The sequence below is a fragment of the Cucurbita maxima genome, unplaced genomic scaffold (genome assembly GCF_002738345.1).
Source record: "Cucurbita maxima cultivar Rimu unplaced genomic scaffold, Cmax_1.0 Cma_Scf00034, whole genome shotgun sequence".
Taxonomy (NCBI): Eukaryota; Viridiplantae; Streptophyta; class Magnoliopsida; order Cucurbitales; family Cucurbitaceae; genus Cucurbita; species Cucurbita maxima.
Window position 1 is genome coordinate 1,984,081 of NW_019272050.1, and position 20,283 is coordinate 2,004,363.

At 37.1% G+C, this 20,283-nt stretch overlaps 5 protein-coding genes and 2 non-coding genes across 8 annotated transcripts; 6 read left to right on the top strand and 1 right to left on the bottom strand.

Moving 5' to 3' along the window:
- Positions 1-921: 921 nt before the first annotated feature.
- Positions 922-2,131, bottom strand: LOC111467646 (multiple organellar RNA editing factor 8, chloroplastic/mitochondrial-like). The gene has a single exon (XM_023112615.1). It carries the CDS (start codon positions 2,114-2,116, stop codon positions 1,160-1,162), a length of 957 nt encoding a protein of 318 aa, XP_022968383.1. The 5' UTR covers positions 2,117-2,131; the 3' UTR covers positions 922-1,159.
- A 1,709-nt stretch (positions 2,132-3,840) lies between these two features.
- Positions 3,841-7,101, top strand: LOC111467690 (probable mediator of RNA polymerase II transcription subunit 36b). The gene is made up of 7 exons (XM_023112677.1): positions 3,841-3,992; positions 4,361-4,665; positions 4,959-5,054; positions 5,147-5,224; positions 5,307-5,483; positions 6,572-6,640; positions 6,731-7,101. The coding sequence occupies exons 1-7, from the start codon at positions 3,977-3,979 to the stop codon at positions 6,905-6,907; spliced, it is 918 nt and encodes a 305-aa protein (XP_022968445.1). The 5' UTR covers positions 3,841-3,976; the 3' UTR covers positions 6,908-7,101.
- LOC111467820 lies at positions 5,689-5,760 on the top strand. The gene has a single exon (XR_002714613.1). It is a non-coding gene; the product is annotated as a small nucleolar RNA snoR60 (small nucleolar RNA).
- LOC111467821 lies at positions 6,364-6,435 on the top strand. The gene has a single exon (XR_002714614.1). It is a non-coding gene; the product is annotated as a small nucleolar RNA snoR60 (small nucleolar RNA).
- A 900-nt stretch (positions 7,102-8,001) lies between the features above and the next one.
- Positions 8,002-10,207, top strand: LOC111467798. Of its 2 annotated transcripts, XR_002714604.1 has the most exons (6): positions 8,002-8,142; positions 8,790-8,886; positions 8,964-9,398; positions 9,499-9,530; positions 9,607-10,022; positions 10,184-10,207. XR_002714604.1 is itself a non-coding variant. In XM_023112869.1 (5 exons), the coding sequence occupies exons 2-5, from the start codon at positions 8,823-8,825 to the stop codon at positions 9,802-9,804; spliced, it is 729 nt and encodes a 242-aa protein (XP_022968637.1). In that variant the 5' UTR covers positions 8,002-8,142; positions 8,790-8,822; the 3' UTR covers positions 9,805-10,108. The 2 variants fall into 2 exon arrangements, 1 of the variants encoding a protein (XP_022968637.1); XM_023112869.1 differs by lacking the exon at positions 10,184-10,207 and having other exon boundaries at positions 9,607-10,108.
- Positions 10,208-10,668: 461 nt separating this feature from the next.
- Positions 10,669-15,480, top strand: LOC111467631 (proline--tRNA ligase, chloroplastic/mitochondrial). Its single transcript, XM_023112599.1, has 11 exons — positions 10,669-11,123; positions 11,224-11,280; positions 11,368-11,478; positions 11,641-11,727; positions 11,823-11,936; positions 12,028-12,234; positions 12,998-13,135; positions 13,554-13,715; positions 14,118-14,317; positions 14,759-14,842; positions 14,951-15,480. The coding sequence occupies exons 1-11, from the start codon at positions 10,779-10,781 to the stop codon at positions 15,090-15,092; spliced, it is 1,647 nt and encodes a 548-aa protein (XP_022968367.1). The 5' UTR covers positions 10,669-10,778; the 3' UTR covers positions 15,093-15,480.
- Positions 15,481-17,120: 1,640 nt separating this feature from the next.
- On the top strand, positions 17,121-20,046 carry LOC111467620 (probable receptor-like protein kinase At5g24010). Its single transcript, XM_023112590.1, has one exon. It carries the CDS (start codon positions 17,363-17,365, stop codon positions 19,844-19,846), a length of 2,484 nt encoding a protein of 827 aa, XP_022968358.1. The 5' UTR covers positions 17,121-17,362; the 3' UTR covers positions 19,847-20,046.
- Positions 20,047-20,283: the final 237 nt, after the last annotated feature.

The window sequence follows — 20,283 nt, forward strand, 5'->3', positions numbered from 1 at the left end:
GTATTCGTCTATCTAACGTAATACCCGCTGACACATTCAAACTAGTTTTGTAATAGCGTCACGATGATTTTCCTAATATTATGATGTTGCCCTTACATGTCTATCTAATGTTCTTGTAATTATAAATAACTCAAATGTTGTTTTAGTATTTTCTTTATAACCAACAATTTTGAATAGACTAATTGCTTAGCAAATAATAAGAATAACCATAATGATAGAGACTAACATATGTAAAGAATGATTTGACCGTTACTTTTACAAACAAATAAAATAGAATATTAATGAGCATTTAAAAATATATTTTTAATAAAGGAGAAAAATTAAAAGGAATAATTTTATTAAAAAAATATATATTCGTTTTAAAAAAGAATATATTCCCATTCATTTCCTCAATGGATTTTGTCTAAAAAGTTGGAAAAGGATGATAATTATTCCACCTTTAGGGCTTTCCCAAGGTTTACACGTGTGGTAAGTAAAAATAAATAATAAAAAGTAACATGGGAAAAGAAAAGTAGCATTTTTTTAAATTAAAAAAAAAAAAAAAAACTAGTCGTGGGCCCCACCAAGAGAGAGGAACTGTTGGATATTTTCCTCAAAACTGACCCCTTTTATGGGGTGGCTGAGTGTATTTTTGGCCCCACATTGCAAAACCTAAACCAGCATACCACATGTTTGAGTTATAACATTTAAAAGTGACATATATATATATATATATATATATATATATGTATTTCATTATTTTATATTATATGCTTTTTTCAGAAAAGATAATACTGTGATTATTAAACGTGAATAATATTTCTAAATAAATGTTTTTAAAATTATTTATGTTAACTTAAAAAACTATAGTCTGTCTCATTGATCTTGTTCGCCCCCAATTAGATTGTTTGAACTGAAACATGCGAGAGAACATTATTGTAATTCGATTAAACATGTAAAGTTAATTATCTGTGTTTTAGAAAATTACATATTTTTGTCATTTTGAAAATTATTATTATGGACCAAAATTACATGAGCAACACGCATCCCAAATGGGCCCAACAAAGAGTGGCCTGTTTAGACATAAGCACATAAGTCCATTGGGCCCCAAACAAGCATACCCGAAATTCCAACAAACAAACATGCTTTGACCCGACCCGTAACCGACCGGTTTTCCCTCCTAAAAATCATCGTCGCCGTACCCAAGATCATCCTCCACCCTCTCCGCCGCGTCCTCGGCGATCTTGTCCTCCAAGTATTCGACGCCTTCTCCCAAGGCCAATCCACCTAAGACTCCGGCCGCTGCACCGATAGCCAATCCGGTCCCCATCCCGTACTTGCTCTTCTTCTCCTCTGGATGCCCGTAAACCTGATCGCCATACGCTGGCTGCCCGTAACTCGGCTGCCCGTAATTCGATTGCCCGTAATTCGATTGGCCATACGGCGCCGGTGCATTATACCCGCCATAGGGGTATCCGGACGGCGGGGCCGTCGAATAGTAAGGATCATGAGGAGCAGAGTACGGAGCAGCATAGGGCTGCGGCGGTGGCGGAGCAGAAAAATCCCTGTTCGTACCTGGCGGTGGGACCCCATACGGCGGCGCGTAGTAAGAATCGGAGGGTCGGTAACGTGGTTCTCGAACCGTTACTTTAACTTCGACCTTCCCTTGTGGCCTGCCGGATGGCCGTTTCAATTGGAGAGTCCGCTGAGATCGTTCACCGAGGCCAACATCGTCGACGACCTCAGAGAGATGAAGCTTGGCGGAGCCGATCAGCGGCTTGGTGTCTTCGTCACCGGAGACGACGTGGACCACGTCGATGTAAAGCGTAGAGTCTTCAATCGGCGATGACAATGGAATGACTAGCGTTTCGTCCCAGTACGGCGACGTGTCGCCTTCGGCATCGACCTTCGTCGACGATTTACTCTTCGGATCAATCCAAACGACGGCGTACGGTTTCAGGCCACCGTAACGCCAATTGATGTTCTTAAGATCTTTAGCTGACAGGATTTTCACCTCCACTTCGTAGCGAGAGGCCATCGCTGGTGCCGCTGCCGGAAAATGCCGTTCAACGATTAATTGAGAGAGGAGAATCGGATCCAAACGCGTTGCTTCTGGCAAAGACGTTGCTTCAGACATTTATAGGGGACACGTAGCCGCTGGACCATGCTGTTACGAAAACTGCCCGTATTTTTGTAACTTAATCACGAAAATGCCATGAATGACACGTCGCATGCAGTTAATTCAAAATGACGTTATTCTCCTTTTAGGTATGGAGGCTTCCTGTTCTGGCCAAGGGTAATTCTGGGAAGGCAAACAGTTGGGCAAGATGCACGAGGGAAGGCATTCGCTTAATTTCTAAGCAAGCTGACGTCATGGTGGGACCCTTATCGGTAGCTTCTACTCATCCCGATGCTGTTTATTTAAATTAAACATTTTATATATAGAATATCTTTTAGTAGAGATATGATCCAGAATTATTTTTCATTTTTCCATATATAAAGAAGAGGGTAATATGGTAATTTAAAGAAGAAAGTGTAGATTTTATAATTCAAAAAGAAAAAAGAAAAAGGAGGGAGTGGGGCCCACGCGGGATGGACGCGAACACGAATTTTGAAAATGGACGCGGACACGAAATTATGGCAATCGCAGCCTTGAATTCAATTTAGAATACCAAATGTGTCCCTTTCAAAGCCTGCATGCTTTTACTTTTTAGTTTCTTCCCTCTACTTCTTGTCCCCACATGACCAAAGGAGAAAAAAGATCTTACGTGTTGGACTATTAATCCTACGAATTATAATTAATTAAATGATGTTAGAAAAAAACAAAATAAATTATTAATATAAAAATAAATACATAAGCTAAATATAAAAAGATATGAGACGAGATTAATTGTTTTTAGAAGAGACTTAGATAAATATTAAATGAATTAATGTATTTTCTATCGATTGACTTTGTTAATTTGATGTTGAGAATATGCCATGCTTCAAAAAATTTAATAATAATGAGAATGAGAATATAACAAAACTTTACATTTGCAGAAGATATATTATTCTCCTAAATAATTAAGAATCAATGTCCATTTTAGGAATTATGGAAATAATTTAGAATATTCCCATTCACAATTATAAATAAAATAAAAAAGAGACATTAAAAACTTCCGCAATCCACGTAATACGAGGTGGTTGGAGACTATCCAAACCACTAGGTAGGGAATTAGAATTAAAATCCTAATTTATTTCATTTTTTTTCTTTTCATTTAGATATTTTTTAAGATTTTTTTCGTTAAACTATTTATTTCATAACGTTAAATTGGTTGAATTATATTCATTTTCACTTTAGAATATATAAATTGAATAACAAGTATTAAATTATAAAGTTGATTCCAATAATTTAGATTAGATTTTATTCCATATTTTGTTATTTGATAAAATCATTCTAAAAATTTCCTAAAATTTAAAAAATTATAAATTATTCATGAGGTTTTATCAAGGCATAATTATATATAATTTATTTTAATATGACAAGGCTAAATTTCAACCTTCATCGGACTATATGGATTACGTTTGTAATTTAACTTAAAAAAAAACTTATATATATAAATATATATATATATTATTGGTTTAGAAAAATCTATTATAAAGGGAACGAAGCCCATCGGTTAGGGGTGCCCTTGCAACCAACAATCTAAGTAAGCCCATTCGACAGTCCATTATCCAACACGATGTTATTGGGCCCTTTGCCGTCGGCCCATCAACTAATGCGAACCAGTGGCATTTTTGAAAATAAACAGCAGTTCTGCTTTACATTGCCAATTGTGAAACCCTAGGTTACCGCCCCCAAAACCTTATTTCTGAACCCGGTCCTCTTATTGCCGCCGCACGCAACCCCTATAAATTTAAAACCCTTAACCAGCGTCCTATACTTCGTCCCCGCGCTCTATTGTTCTAAAACCCTAGTGGAAACTATCCTTCGGCGTTCTCTCTTTCGGTCACTGAAATGAGACCTCCTCGAGGTACGTATGATAAACAAGTAGAGCTTTTACTCTTTTTTGTTACCGATTGTTCGGTTGTTTTTGGGTTTTGAAGAAGATCCGTTGAATACAATGAAGAAAAATGTTTGGAACTTCATGTATTGCTGGTCTGTTTGTTTTGCTAGTTGAACGCGTATGAGCTTTTCCATTCTTACTACTTACTGAACTACTATAAAATATCGTTTACTGGTTGGTCGATTGTTTTCTCCAGCTCTTTAGTTTACTCTGTTTTCTTGGAGCTGTCTAGCTTTCGTGTTCTTTTAATCTCTTACTTGATTTTTTATAATATTTCGTAGCGTGTGTTTCACTTTGCACGAGTCATTTAATTTTAATAAGTTTGATATGTGCAGGCCGCGGTGGTGGTGGTGGGTTTAGAGGAAGGGGTGATGGAGGAAGGGGTGGTAGAGGCAGAGGTGGCGGTGGAGGTAGAGGCTTCGGTGGAGGCAGAGGCATGGCAAGCCGCGGTGGCGGTCGCGGAGGAGGAAGAGGTCGCGGTGGAGGAAGAGGAGGTGGTATGAAGGGGGGAAGCAAAGTTGTCGTTGAACCCCACAGACACGAAGGTATTTTCATTGCCAAGGGAAAAGAAGATGCTCTTGTCACTAAGAACATGGTCTCTGGTGAATCCGTGTACAATGAGAAGAGAATATCCGTACAGGTGATCCACGTCTAACAGTATTATGGCCCATCAATTGCCTTACGCCTTAATATTTTTTGGTTTCAAGAACTTCGATGACTAGTATTCGATATACTGTTCTGTGATGATTTCTAGTTGGCATTATAATGTCCGAATAGGTGGTGAATGTTAATATTTTTGTTTCTCGATTCATTTATACATTGACTATTGTTATAACTTCAATGGCCGAAATTTTTACAAGTATATAGCTGTTTTCGCTAGTTGCTTGTAAGATGTATGCATGGCTAATTGAAATATATGTACTTTCCTTCCAGAACGAAGATGGAACAAAAATAGAATACAGAGTTTGGAACCCATTCAGGTCCAAGTTGGCTGCTGCCGTTCTTGGTGGTGTTGATGACATATGGATTGTAATTTCTTCCCACCTCATATTTGGTGTTCTAGTCTTTTATCTGTGTCACTCGTTTTCCCATTTTTTAATATGTTAACGTATGTAATGTAGAAACCCGGTGCTCGAGTGTTGTATCTTGGTGCTGCATCAGGGACAACTGTATCTCATGTCTCAGATGTTGTTGGACCTGTAAGTAGTTATTTAAGGAGTATCTTCAGTAATTTTCATGAAGTAAAGGGTTATTAACAATTGTTGCTGCTTTGATTTGCAGTCTGGCATAGTGTATGCTGTTGAATTTTCCCATAGAAGTGGTAGAGATTTAGTCAACATGGCTAAGAAGCGTACAAATGTTATTCCCATCATTGAAGATGCCAGACATCCAGCCAAGTACCGAATGTTGGTTGGTATGGTGGATGTTATCTTTTCGGATGTTGCTCAACCAGACCAGGTTCGCATCTTTTCTTTTTATGTGTTATCATTGTATGTGAACACCATCAACATAGCTGAAATTTGATGTCGTAGTTCCTTTGTTTATATAATAAATAGAATCTAACTGTTGTTTCTTTTACCTTATTTTTTAACTCCTTTAGACACTTACCTTTTGATGCAATTTCATCATTTTAATCTTCAAGCCTTTTTATCCTTCAATTATATAGCATATGACGATTTACTCGGATTCCCCTTCAAGACTTCTTGAATGATGCAAAATTCGAGTTTCTGATGCTTTAAAAAATTTTCTTTTTAATTTTTATTTTCGTTTGTTTTTTTTTTTTTAAATTGCACCGTTCTTCCACTCCTTGTGGTTGGAGTTCTCAAATTCATTTCGTCATTTTTCTATTACTCACGGAATGTTTTTGTCATCATATTTTTCCATTCATTGCCATTTTATAGTTCATTGATTTAATCATAGTTATTGCATTCACTTCTACGTTTTGACATTTCCACCATCCATCAACGCCTCTTTTTTGGTTAGGTAGAGAAGGTTGTGACCTTTGCTGATACTTGAAATCAAAAAAGATCTGTTTTTTGTATCTCTATTTGTATTTCGAGTTTTTGTAGTGCTCTTGTTGCAATACATTCTTCTCAATCAATATATTAGGTTCTTTCTATATGCCCACCCACCCCACTATAATCTCTATGGTGTGTTTTTAAGGTCTGGGTAATCAGTTGTAATGGGACTGTGCTGCAAATCTCTAGCTTTTACCCATTTCAATTCACGTCATTTTGACTTAATAATTTATTTCTTGCTTCTGGCTAACCTGCAGATATATTTGCCACTGTTCATAGTTCTCGTCATATTTTTACCTTCTAGGCTCTTCCTCTTTTCTTGGCGTGTGATGAATTACTCGGATTCCCCTTCAAGACTTCTTGAATGATGCACAAACCGAGTTTCTGACGTTTTCAAGGATTTCCCATTTTTAAAACCCTTCATCAGTTGCACTTTTTTGTATTCTTGCTTGACTAATTAATTCTTCTTACCTACGAACTTGTCTACATCTTAATTCTTGCATTGACCCCTGAACTTTTTCAACGCAGGCAAGAATTTTGGCCCTTAATGCATCCTATTTTCTCAAAGCCGGTGGCCATTTTGTCATATCAATCAAGGTGAGTGAATGAATTGCCCTTTTTGTTTAAAGCCGAAACATGGCGTAATCCATGAACAGAAGATGATATATTCCATATTGAACTTTGCAGGCCAACTGTATCGACTCAACAGTTCCCGCAGAGGCAGTGTTTGCAAGTGAAGTGAACAAGCTAAAGGCTGACCAGTTCAAACCCACAGAGCAAGTGACTCTTGAACCATTCGAGCGAGACCATGCTTGTGTTGTAGGTATCTATCGGGCACCAAAGAAACAGAAGCCTGCTGCTTAGACAGTGAAGCGAACAACCGGGTTTTATTTTCCAATGGATGATTTATAGATAGCTTAATATGGCTGTAGTTTATCCATGTTTCTTATTTGATGATGATGATGTCTTGTAGCCAATGACTTTTAAAATACAATATGTGAGTGAACGCTTATGTTTCTGATAATTTTGGTGATTATTGAAGAACTGAATTTGCTACCTTTTCTTTCCTCCCTTTTTTCTACCTTCTTTTATTCCTAGATTAAATTACAAATTTGTTCTATGGTTTTCCCAAAGGAGAAATTTAGTTCTGGTTTGATATAATATTTATAAAGATTTTTTTTCAAACCATAAGGATTTATTAGGACTAAAATATGAATGTATCATAACAATAGCAATCAAAGTTATAATTTATCATTATTTTCTAAATTTTTTTGAAGTTCAAAGATGTACTAATTACTGTCTCTTAAATTTTGTGCAAGTATTATAATCATCTATGTCGATTAAATATAATTTTATTATCTTAAAAAACTATTTTTTTTATTTAATAACAAATGAACTTTGATAATCTACTTTAAAAAAAAGCTTGATAATCGATCTTATTGTTGGATAATATACAGTACTAGAGATGCAGGAAAAATTTCCACCAAATTTTTGATCAAATTTAATTGAGTAAGAATTTGGATTAAACCCTTAAATAACTTGGTCTTCCTAAATTTAATCTAGAAAATGGAAATTTATTTATTGTTGTTAATATCATTTTGTACTCTATGCTTGAATTTTATTTTTACATAAGGAGTGTATGATGGAATACTGTTTTATACTCTATATTTTTATTTTAAAAGCTTCACAATTAATTGTTTTCATAAAAAAAATAAAAAAATATTCTCCTGCCACTATAACTCTTCTTTACTTACAATTTATAATTAATTTAGAGAAAAAAAAAGGAATTACTTTTCCTGTTAAAGAAACCAATTCCCAAAATTCCATCAACGGTCATTCTCTCCGTAAAGGGAAAATATTTATGGTTTCAAGTAATACTGTACTCAAACGAAGGGTATTAATGTAAAATCTCTGGAAAAGAAAAGTTACCGTTGGAGACGCGTTGCCGATATTTAAGTAGAGTCCCGTTCAAGGACTCTCACTTTTGCGACGAACTATAAACTTGAAAAAACTGCTAGAAAATTTTCCAGTAGAAATTTAAGAAAGTCGAGAGGAAGATCAAGGGATTACTCGCAATTGGTAGTCGAATCTTCTTAATTGTGAGTTTCTCCTTCAACTCTGCTTACTTGAGGCATTTTTTTTCCCTTTTACATGGAAATTTCAAATATCAATTTCTCTCGTATGTCGAATCTTTTCTGTTTTTTTTTTTATTGCTGTATGTTCCCGAGTTTAACTGTGAAACTGATGAACAGCAAGAAATTGACGAGAAGTGATAAACAAGATTTAGGGTTTCTTTTGGACGAAGTTTTTCTGTTCCTGTAAATTTATTATTCTTTATTTTACCAATGTCGTCCACGGATGATGAAATGAAATGAAAAACTTGAGTAATTTCATTAATGTAAATAGGGCTTGTTCTGTATGTACTTTTTTCTTCCTGTGGGAAATCTGATTCTCTGTTTTTGAGATTGCGAAGCAGGGATTTTCATTCCTAATTGAGAATGAAAATTAAGAACAGGTGAAACATTACTCTCAGGCAATCTTTATGCATGATCGGCTGATTTTCATTTCGTAACCTTGAATTATGTACCGATTTATATAGGATATTCAATTTGTTTCTCTGTTACTTCAGTCCTTGAGTCCTTGAGTCCTTGTGCTTTTATTTCAAGGGGTCAACATGTAGCATGTAAGCCCTTTGCCTTGATTTCATCGTTAAATTTCATACTCGGTTCCATTTTTCCATTCGCAGGATATAAATATACATTTCTGTAGCATCAAGAACATGGCAATGACATTGCAAAATGGCGGTGTTCTGCAGGATGAGAATCACAATGTTCACTATAATGGTTGGAGTTAAAGCCTTCTTTGGATCATTCTAAACCTATTTTTGTAATCTTGTTTAATATTGTTATTTGCATCACAGGACCCTCCGTTGCAGGGAAGGGTAATGCCATGAATTCACAAAGAAAAAGTGGGGTTAGTGGGCGAAAGCCCCTTGGCGATCTATCCAATTCAAGAAAGCCAGTCTTAAACCAGTCATTAAAATGGCAGAACACAAAGAATCTCACGTTTATTGATGAAGAAAATTGTGAAGGAAAAAAGAAAAACACACTGAAGGGCTCTGAGAGAGTACAGAAGGGTACTCGAAAAGTCCTTTCAGATATTTCAAACTCTGGAAAGCCAAATCTTCAAGAGGCCTCAAAGAAGAAGCAGAACTTGAAGTTGAGCACTGTAAGAGAAGAATTGATCCATCACAATTCTATTTGTGAGGAGCGCTTCTTGCACAATCATCAAGAGTGCATTAAAGCAAGAAAGTGCGCTGTGGAGAAGGATCAATTTCTAAGCATCGTTGGACTTGGTATGGTCATTAAATCTTGACATCTATTTAGAAAGTTTATGTTTATTTGTTATTTCTTGTGGCTTTTTTGTTCTTATCTTTTGTTTTTGTTGTCATTTAGATCTCCCCAAGAAGTTGAAGATGGATAGAAAGGTCAGTTTTTGAATCTTTTCCTCCTTAGTTTGGTATAGAGCAAAAACATGACCCAGATGCAATTTTTGGGTTGCAGCCTGATAGTCCATTGAAGCTCAAGGAGACGGCGGAATGGGAGATTTTCGATCAATCTCCAAAGAAGTTGCGTCTGTTTGGAAGGGGAAGGCTTGACTCATCACCGCCTTGCAAGTCCCCAAAATCACCTTCAGTGGATACCTTTTCACTCTGGAAGGACAGTGACAGTATTAATTTCACGTTGATAAAGACCCCATAAGCCCCCCCCGAGCTTTCATCTGGAATGGAAAGGTCGGTGGCAAACGTTGACTGCTTTGATTGAGATGAAGATTATAGAATTCTCTCTATGGTTGCTTATTAATTTTGGAAAGATTGTAGATTTTAGGAAATATTGTATTTGAAATGTTTTTGTTCTGTGTTTTGATTGAGATGGAGAAGATTATCATCATCTCAAATATTCTTTCTTGATTGAGATGGAACATGATCTTTGTTTTTGATTGAGATGAAGGCTGTTTTCATCTTATAGATTCTTCTAATATATGTTCCTTTTGGCTTCGTTCTGTACACAACAGTTGGCAGTTCTGAAATTTTGTTGTGTGTTTTGACTGAGATGAAGAAATTCTAATGGAATTTTAATCTCATCTGGAAAGATTGTAATGGAATTTTCAATCCCCAAGATTGTAATGGTATTTGTTTGAGCTCACACAAGGGCAGGGAGTAAGTCAGTCTTGCCTTGCCCTGGCCCAACGACGTTACGCTTTTGCACAATTCAAATCCCTCTTTCACCTTTTTTTTTTCTTGCGGGTTTGAACATACTTTATTTTGAGCTCACACACAGACAGGGAGCGAGTCAAGAGCTCACGACATTGCGCCTTTGGCCGATTCAAGCCTGCATTACAGCCTTGATTGAACTCCTAGGAATTCATTTGAGATTCATCAGTTCTCGAGTTTGATTCATCCTTTCTTTAAATTCAGATGCTTCACTATCTTCATTTGTGGCAGTGTTTCAAAATTAGGCAAATGAGAAGCAGCCAGGCCCATTGGGCCGTTTTAGGAACCCCACTGATCAAAATTGTAAAAGATGATGATCATCATCAATCACGCACGATCAACGGTGGAAAGTAGATTTGGCAACGCTGAATCGCTTACTAGCCAAACCTCATCATCTCCCTCCTCTCGGCTTGCACTTCGCGGCCTCCCGGTAAGCTTCTGACTTCAAGCTACTCCGAAGAAATGGTAGTTTCTCTAAGACTACCTTCGCTCTCCTCTTTGCTTTCCCCAGCCTCTCCTTTCACTTTTTCCAGGCGAGCTCTGGGCATTTCATTGCGGCAGCAACGCCCGTTCCGGTTGCCTCTGCTTGCTCCTCGATTCTCGGTGCGAAGCTCATCTACCGGGACCGAAATTCATGTCGACAACTCGAAGAATCGAGTTCCGGAAGGGGCTATCACGCCTCGGTCGCAGGACTTCAATGCTTGGTATTTGGATATTATTGCTAACGCTGAGCTCGCGGATTATGGCCCTGTTCGAGGTACCATGGTTATTCGTCCCTATGGCTACGCCATATGGGAAGCAATACAGGTGGTGGAATCTATAATCTGTGTTTAGTTTGACTGGAACGTTCGTGCTGTGTATTTCAGCTTTTCTTGTATGTGTAATCGGATGATGAATTCTGTTGTAGGAATATCTGAATGTTAAGTTCAAGGAGACTGGTCACGAGAATATGTACTTTCCCCAGGTGTGGGTCTGGCGTATTTAAGAGTGCTAATGTGAATTGTGTATATGCTGGAAATGTAAATGATGGAATCTCTGATTTTTGCTCCAGTTTATACCATACTCGTTCATTGAGAAGGAAGCGAGTCATGTCGAAGGGTTTAGTCCGGAGTTAGCTCTTGTAACCATTGGAGGAGGGAAAGAACTTGAAGAGAAGCTTGTGGTACGTAGACTTAGCAAAGCTATTGGTCCGCCCTTTTCCAGTTTTTCACCTTATTTTGATGTTGATACGTTGCATTGACTAAATTGGAAATGGATATTAATCCTCAATAAACGGTGACCTGAGGTTTGGTTTTGATTGTTTGGTTGCCTGAGGCTTTGGCAGGTTCGACCTACGAGTGAAACTATTGTGAATCACATGTTTACACAGTGGATTCATAGTCACCGTGATCTTCCCTTGATGATTAATCAGGTTAGATGATTTCCCACATTGTGAAAAGATTTTAGTTATCTTCGGCTTTCATGTTATCTTTATTCATTACCTATTCTTTTGTGTATTTGGTGTAGTGGGCGAATGTTACTAGATGGGAGATGCGGACGAAGCCCTTTGTAAGAACTCTTGAATTTCTGTGGCAGGAGGGTCACACTGCTCATGCCAGTCCAGAAGAGGCAGAAAAAGAGGTATATCTGATGCATCCAATACTACTTTGTTGCTTCCTTTTTTTCTAATCATATATATCCTTTTCAGTAAGGAATTTGATGCTGCATGCAGGCTATTCAGATGATTGACATATATACAAAATTTGCTTACGAGCAAGCGGCAATACCTGTTATTGCAGGTCGAAAATCAAAGATGGAGACATTTGCTGGTGCAGACAAGACATATACAATAGAGGCCATGATGGGGGATCGAAAAGCACTTCAGGCAGGAACCAGCCACAACCTTGGGCAAAACTTTTCTCGTGCTTTTGGAACACAGGTATTTTGGCAAATCAATGAAATTTCTTCCGACTTAAATACACTTGGTAATTGCTATAATAGTCGTTGAGATATATTTTTGTTATTTCATTGTTGCACATGCACCATTGTTGTTCCTATTGTACTTTGGTGATGTGGAAACCCTAGCCATTTGAATCTAAGAACCCTCACAAGCGCATGGATATGCAAACCTTTAGTTCACAAATTAAAAAATCCCAAATCTAATTGATTTTATTTCGAATGGTTGCAACTCTTGGGAATTTGATCTAACATCTTTATTGAAGAATAAGACCTTTATATCACTCCAAGGGAAAGTAAGATCTCAATTATTTTGTTGATCGAATATCTCAAGGCAAAAACACTTTCCAAGTATAATTTACAAAGATAACATACATGGCTTTATATAATCAAGAGTAACTTTCATACTGTACGACCATTATTAGCCACTATGTAAATTTAACTTAATGTAAATCAAAAGTCTTAAAAATACATTAAAGAAACATCATAACTCTAGATTATCATCCACTCAAAATGTGTAATCATCTAAAAATAAAATAAGCTCATATTTCTTGAAGTTCATATTGCATAATTGAGATGTCTTAGTTCCATATCATTTGACCTCAATTTTATTTCTATATTTTGTTTTGTTTGTTAAGATGGTTCAATGCCCCTTTGAAACATTCAACCAAAACATTATTTGATGTCTGACATACTATATTGCACTGTCAATGTGAATTGAGTTACTGAAACAATTACCTGAGTAGTTCACCGATGAAAATGGACAAAGGCAACATGTATGGCAGACATCATGGGCAATTAGTACACGTTTTGTTGGAGGAATTATTATGACTCATGGAGATGATGGAGGTTTAATGCTTCCACCAAGGCTTGCTCCAATACAGGTATAGATATGAGTTTACAATTTTTATTTTGTTGAGCATTACTATGTTTGCACGGTTTTGAATGAGAGAAAAATGTTGGCAATCCTCTTTTTGACTATGGCTCTCCCATTCCGGTTGTTATTTTTCTTTTTGTTACTTCAAAAGTAGTTGGCTTTGAGCCACTTGAATTTTCTATTTTATCCATAAATATTTATAGAATCCTAAAAAAAGATGAATTATATATTTAATGACAATATGATATTCAAGTGACTAAAGAATAGGTGCATAACATGGTTGTCATATGTCCAACTTTTTGAAAACTTGAGAATTGTAGAAAGAACTTCTGATAATGCCGGCATGTTTCAGTTGTTTTTTTTTTTTTTTGAGTCGACCGGTCGGTTCTAACAAATATCTTTATATGTGCCTTACTTATATCTAGGTGGTAATCATACCAATCTGGAAGAAAGAAGGTGTTAAAGCAGAAGTTCTTAATGCTGCTGCTTCTGTAGAAGTAAATCTTCGAACGGCAGGGATAAAGGTTAAACTCGATAATTCTGAACAGAGAACTCCAGGATGGAAATTCAATTTCTGGGAGATGAAGGTTGGTGCTTAACTGCATATTTTTTATGATTAAGATCAATGTCTGACAGTTCTATTACCCTCAGGTTAGGACAATATTGTCTAAAAAGCAAACCCTAATGTTCAATTTTTTAACAGACTGGTTATCTGCCCGTAGATATTCGCCTCTCTGTTATAAATTCTGTATTTTTTTATTATTATTTTCACAACTTAGAATCTAGTTTTAAAAAGGGTATTCTGTAGTGTAGGTTGGTTGGCTACCATTTTTTTTACAGGATGTATGCATGTCTGTTCTTGATAGTTTTGAATGATCCAATTCCCTTTTTAGCTCCATTATTTTCACCTAGATTTTGGCTTCCTCCCTCTTTGCATTTGTTGTTATTAACTTGAAATCAAATGTCTGTAACTAGACTTTGATTTGTAGGGCGTTCCTTTGAGGATTGAGATTGGTCCCAAGGATGTTGCAAATCAAAGTGTGGTTATTTCTAGGAGAGATATTCCTGGAAAGCAAGGGAAAGTTTTTGGGATATCCATGGAACCTTCTATTTTAGAAGCTTATGTGAAAGACACGTTGGATGAAATCCAATCATCTCTTCTGGAACAAGCAAAAACATTTCGTGACAGGTGCTTTCTTACTTTCACATGTTAGGGATGTTTCTTATTAAGTATATAAATCTACGTTCAGTTACATTTATCCTTTGCGAATTGAAGCAATTGAATGTTGAGTAGCATGCTTCTTGCAAATTGTAGTACAACATTACATATTTAGGTGGTTAAATGTAAATATATTCTGTTGAATTGTGAGGTTCAAGAAAATTGTTCCCATCTTCACCCTCATTTTCTTCCTGTCCTCGTCCTTTGCTTCTCCATGTAAAAACAAATAAAATTTTGGTTAATCTTAACAGCACGATTAATTTAACAGGGTATCAGCTCTAAAGCTGTCATGGGACTGAAATGTTTTTTTTTTTGTATACTTGATAACTATTTCATCTTATTATATGAAAAACCTGCATTTCCCGCCCTTTTCATAAGATTTACATTATTTTATTTATGACCTTTTTGCAGTAACGTTGTGGATGTGAGTTCATATAATGAACTTAAAGAGGCAATCTCCCAGGGAAAATGGGCTAGGGGTCCTTGGTCAGCTAGGTATGCTTATTTTCATTTCTTGAGTTTTGTAGATAATGAACGTTGTGGATGGTATTTTTGTGCATAATTTTGCTTGCTTCTTCTTTATGGTCTTCATCGTATTTGCAGTGACAAAGATGAGTTGAAAGTTAAAGAAGAAACAGGAGCAACAATTAGGTGCTTTCCTTTTGAACAGACACCGGGGCCTAAAACATGCTTGATGACCGGTAACGCTGCGGAGGAAGTTGCCATTTTTGCGAAGTCTTATTGAGATATAATTTCAACCCGACTTAAAAGGCGGCCAAGTCTTACTCATTTGGCTCTTTAATCACATTGTGTGCACTCGCTTTAAGGTCATGCCAAATTCACCGGAAGGAAGCCTCCTCTATATCAACTTCTCTGAGGCAAGGGCTAAGCTACCTGGTTAGTATGGCATATATCTTCTGAAGTTGGACGTATTTTGTTCTCTGCCTGCCTAATTCTCTTCTTTGGTGGCTCAATCCTTCATTTTTGAAGCAGTATTTAAGCGATGGATTTATGTAAGGATTAACTGTCTCATTAAATTGTCTCTGTTTCATGTTTCATAACATGAGTTTGCTGTTATTTTGTTGAATATTTGTTGATGACCCTTCAGTAAATTTTCTATTTCTTCTGTCCAAGGAAACGACTTTAGTATTTTCACTTGAATATTTGTTGGTCATCTACGGTAATGATTCAGGTTCTCTCTCTAAATTATGCAATGTATTTCCAGTTTTACATGATAAAGGCAGCGGAGTGAAATCTCCAGAGACTGATTGTTAACGCGTTTCACTTTAAAGATTTCACCGCATAAGTCGTGTTTGATGTTGTAGCTGAACACGACATGAGGGACCAAGAGGCATCTTGAACAAGTTTGAAGCTTTGAGAAGTGTAAGTTTCTTTTCTTCTAATTTCCTTATACTTCATCCTGCATCCCTTCAATCATGGCAAAGATTTATTAGATAGATAAGAAGAGAGGGAAAAAGGGGTGATGTGATGATAATTAGAATAGTAAGGATGCATAAGGAAAAATTAGAAAGAATTTTGCTTGCTAATGAAAATGATACCCACCCACCCACAACCCACCCACACCCACTATCTTGGGGCCCACACTTCCCATTCCCACCACCCAAATTTCCCTATCGCCACTATACACAGTCTACTCGAGTCGGAAAATACTTTTCTAAAATGCCACCTCACAATAGCCATAAAGTTGTTGGATTGGATTGCACCCCATTCCCATCCCCACATTATTCCAAAATAAATAGAATGAAATAAATGTTTGCATATATCCTTTAAACTGTTTGCGATTATTGATTTAATACTTAATAATTGTTTTTTTTTTAATTTTATTTATTTATTGAATTTTGTATCTTAATTCATAAATCTAACAAAGTAGGGGCTGAAAAATAAGCTTCAAATTTTTTTTATAAATTTACCTAATATATGTTATTATATATATTTGGATAAGATTCAAATACATATTACATATTATTATTTTTGCAAACATTTGGGCTGAGAAAAAAACCAAGTTATTTGTGTAAAATACCCTAAAAAAAATTACCCCTCTTTTTAATAGTTCTTTTAGTCCTAAATAATTAAAAGTTAGCTGTAAATTTATTCCTACCAATAAAGTTGTGGACTAACTTAGATTTAGTTTGACCATATAAGATATTATCAGTATTTTTAACAAATTAAGTTATTTTCAAGCTTTTATTTAAGCTTTTGATGATAATTTTATTAGGTAATCTTTTCTCTTTCTTTTAATTAATATTTACATTTAAAAAAGAAATATTAAGTTGATTTTGGGTAATATTTACGTCAAAATTTGTTTGGCTATTCTTTCTATGAAAAGTTCAAAAGAAAGAAGTGTGATGATTTATTAAGAGTTAAGTAATCTTAATTTCATTATGATTGGGAGATTAGAAGGGTTGAAAGATGTGTTTTTAATTAATTTGGGCTTCAATTAAACACATTAGAGGTCTCCCTACCACCACAATGCCAAAATAGCCCTTCAAACCACTATTTTGTATGCTTTGTGTATTCCACTATCCTCCCCCACTTCCAGACTTCGGTCATCCAAATATGAGTGCAAATAATCATTTCTCAGGCCAAAAATTCAACCCTAAAAGTGAGCAGTATTATAATTTATTAACACCAAAGTTTTAATTTTCAATCCTATCGAGCTCGGCCTCCTGTTTATTAATGTTTTGAATGAGAGATTTAAACATACGATGATATAAATTTGACCCTAAAAAAGATTCTAAGATATGGAGAGAGCAAAGGGGAAGTAGGCGATGGTCTCATGCTATGCTATCCTTTTTGAGAAAATATGCATTACAACATTATAACAACTGTCAAAGTTGAGATTTAAATTGCCCTTATTATTTGGCCTTTCAATTTCTCTCGCCATCACTTTGCTGTGGCTCCGTCTGTTCCCACAGCACAACATTTCCATTTCCATTTCCATTTTTTATTCTAAAGCTATACTTCTTCCTTCTCTGCAACACTGTGGCGCCTCCCATGGCGATCTCCAAATTCCTCTTTCTCCTTCTTCTTTTCCTTCCCTTTTCTTCTCCTGAGTTTGTTCCCTCTGACATTTATCTTCTCAGCTGCGGCTCGTCCTCCAGTCCCACCTTCTTTAACCGTACCTTCGTCGGCGATTCAGTCAAACCCGCCTCCGACTTTCTCACTGCTGGCCGATCGGTGGCGGTTTCCAATCGAAATCCGCCTCCGGATTCTGAGCCTTTGTATCATACGGCCAGAGTTTTCACCAGCGCCTCAAGCTACAGATTCAACATAAAAAAGAACGGTACTCACTTGCTGCGGTTCCATCTTTCGCCATTTTCGGCGCCGGAATTCGCTTTACATTCCGCAAATTTTACTATCTGGGCTAATGGTGCTTTTCTTTCTATGATTTCTCGCGTTAACGATTCTGTGATTAAAGAGTTTATGGTGAGAATTGACACCAATGTGCTTGAAATCGAGTTCAAACCGGTTTCGAGTACAGTTTTCGGGTTCGCAAATGCAATCGAGGTATTTTCAGCTCCTAAAGAACTCATTACCGATAATGGAGCTAAGCTTGTGGATTCTTATGGAGTTCGAGAATATTACAAACTCACTTCACAAATTTTGGAAACGAAATACAGAATTAACGTTGGGGGTTCTCTGGTGACCCCGTTCAATGACAGCCTATGGAGAACTTGGGTGCCTGACGAGCCTTTTCTGGTATTAAAATCGGCGGCAAAGGTCGCCGCAACTTTTCACGCGCCGAACTATCAGGCCGGTGGCGCTACCAGGGAGGACGCGCCGGACAGCGTTTATATGACATTGCAACAGATGAACAAGGAAAACTCAACTTTGGGTGCAAAATTCAACCTCACTTGGAACTTTCCATTGGAATCTAATGGCGCGAAGCACTTGATTCGCTTGCATTTCTGTGATATTGTTAGCTCTGCTCTTAATCAGCTGTATTTTAATGTGTATATCAATGGCTATTCTGCATATAGGGATCTGGATTTGTCATCTCTTTCATTTCACCAGCTTTCAACTCCTCTTTATGTTGATTTCATTGTGGATTCTGCTGGTTTTGGGAATATTCAGATAAGTGTTGGACCGTCTGATCTGAGCAGTTCATTCAGATATAATGCGATCTTAAATGGAGCAGAGATCCTGGAAATGGTGAATGCTAAGGATATGTTTTCAGAAGCTGAGAAGAAGAAGAGAAATTTATGGGTTATTGTAGGACCTGTTGTTGGTGGATTTGTTGGTTTATGTTTGGTTGTTGCTGCAATTCTTGCTTTGGGATGCAAAAGGAGGAAGAAGAGGAAGCCGAGGCGGGCCGAGAGTGCAGGTTGGACATCGGTTCAGGCGTATGGAGGAGGCAGTTCTGATAGTAAATTATCAAGGGGATCAACTCTTGCAACATCTTTTGGACCAAATGGATACCACAGCTTGAAGATCCCCTTTGCCGATATTCAGTTGGCGACAAACGACTTCGACAAGAGTTTGATCATTGGTTCGGGCGGATTTGGTATGGTTTACAAAGGGGTTCTTGGGGACAATATAAATGTTGCTGTGAAGAGAGGTGTGCCAGGATCACGTCAGGGTCTGCCTGAATTCCACACTGAGATTGCCATTTTGTCCAAGATTCGACATCACCATCTTGTTTCGCTTGTTGGATATTGTGATGAACAGTCTGAAATGATACTGGTTTATGAATATATGGAGAAAGGTCCATTGAAAAAGCAATTGTATGGCCCGATTGTCTCACCGTTGTCATGGAAGCAACGACTCGAAATCTGCATTGGTGCAGCCAGAGGTCTTCACTACCTCCACACTGGTTTTGCACAGGGCATCATCCACCGTGATATCAAGTCGACCAACATTTTGCTGGATGAGAACTATGTTGCTAAAGTTGCAGATTTTGGTCTTTCAAGATCCGGGCCTCGTCTCGATGAAACCCATGTTAGTACTGGAGTTAAAGGCAGCTTCGGCTATCTAGATCCCGAGTATTTTCGAAGACAACAACTCACTGATAAGTCGGATGTCTATTCATTTGGAGTAGTTCTCTTTGAAGTTCTTTGTGCTAGGCCTGCTGTTGATCCATTGCTTGCTAGGGAACAAGTAAACCTTGCGGAATGGGCACTGCATTGGCAAAGGAAAGGCATGCTCGAAAAGATTATCGATCCACATTTGGTCGGGCAAATCAATCCGAGTTCGTTGAAGAAGTATGGAGAAACAGCAGAAAAATGTTTGGCTGACTATGGTATTGACAGACCAACCATGGGAGATGTGTTATGGAACTTGGAATATGTTCTTCAACTACAAGTCGGGATACAGACCGAACCATTGGAACCCGTGGACATCGACGACTCCGACTTCCCAACATCCACAGCAATTCATCCTAGCAACTTGAGGAGACATTCAGATGAAAGTACTGGTAATTATTCAGACATAAGTACAACCAAAGTTTTCTCCCAATTGCTTACTAATGATGGAAGATAGATAGCTTTATGATTGATTCTAAAACATAAGAAGCAATCCGAATAGTCATCATTCTCTCTTCTTACACCATATTTTAGAGGTACCTTAGTTACATTTTACTGTAGGAAAATTACAGCCGAGAGTGTTATCTTGGTTTAATGTTGTGAATTCTGTAGTATTGTAAATTTACCTCAAAATTGAAATGAAATCCTAATAATCTATACGGTGAGATTCCATATCGGTTAGAGAAGAGAATGAAACTTTCTTTAGAAGGGTGTGTAAACCTGTTTTATAAACTTTGAGGGAAAGCCCAAAGAGACAATATCTGCTAGCGTTGAGCTTAGGCTGTTGAGAAAACTACTACGAAGTGTATCTTGTTGGATGATGAAAGTCCCACATCGGCTAATTTAGGGAATGTTTATAAATGAGGAATACTAACTCCATTGGTATGAGGTCTT

What these genes read in the sequence shown, in the direction of transcription:
- LOC111467646 (XM_023112615.1), bottom strand. Translation starts at nt 2,116, where the DNA reads ATGTCTGAAGCAACGTCTTTGCCAGAAGCAACGCGTTTGGATCCGATT.
- LOC111467798 (XM_023112869.1), top strand. Translation starts at nt 8,823, where the DNA reads ATGGCAATGACATTGCAAAATGGCGGTGTTCTGCAGGATGAGAATCAC. An exon ending in TCTAAGCATCGTTGGACTTG is followed by an intron (nt 9,399 to 9,498) that starts GTATGGTCATTA and finishes GTTGTCATTTAG; the next exon opens with ATCTCCCCAAGAAGTTGAAG. An exon ending in AGTTGAAGATGGATAGAAAG is followed by an intron (nt 9,531 to 9,606) that starts GTCAGTTTTTGA and finishes TTTGGGTTGCAG; the next exon opens with CCTGATAGTCCATTGAAGCT.
- LOC111467620 (XM_023112590.1), top strand. Translation starts at nt 17,363, where the DNA reads ATGGCGATCTCCAAATTCCTCTTTCTCCTTCTTCTTTTCCTTCCCTTT.
- LOC111467690 (XM_023112677.1), top strand. An exon ending in AGAAGAGAATATCCGTACAG is followed by an intron (nt 4,666 to 4,958) that starts GTGATCCACGTC and finishes CTTTCCTTCCAG; the next exon opens with AACGAAGATGGAACAAAAAT. An exon ending in ATTTTGTCATATCAATCAAG is followed by an intron (nt 6,641 to 6,730) that starts GTGAGTGAATGA and finishes TGAACTTTGCAG; the next exon opens with GCCAACTGTATCGACTCAAC.
- LOC111467631 (XM_023112599.1), top strand. Translation starts at nt 10,779, where the DNA reads ATGGTAGTTTCTCTAAGACTACCTTCGCTCTCCTCTTTGCTTTCCCCA. An exon ending in CTCGTGCTTTTGGAACACAG is followed by an intron (nt 12,235 to 12,997) that starts GTATTTTGGCAA and finishes TTACCTGAGTAG; the next exon opens with TTCACCGATGAAAATGGACA. An exon ending in AGGGGTCCTTGGTCAGCTAG is followed by an intron (nt 14,843 to 14,950) that starts GTATGCTTATTT and finishes TCGTATTTGCAG; the next exon opens with TGACAAAGATGAGTTGAAAG.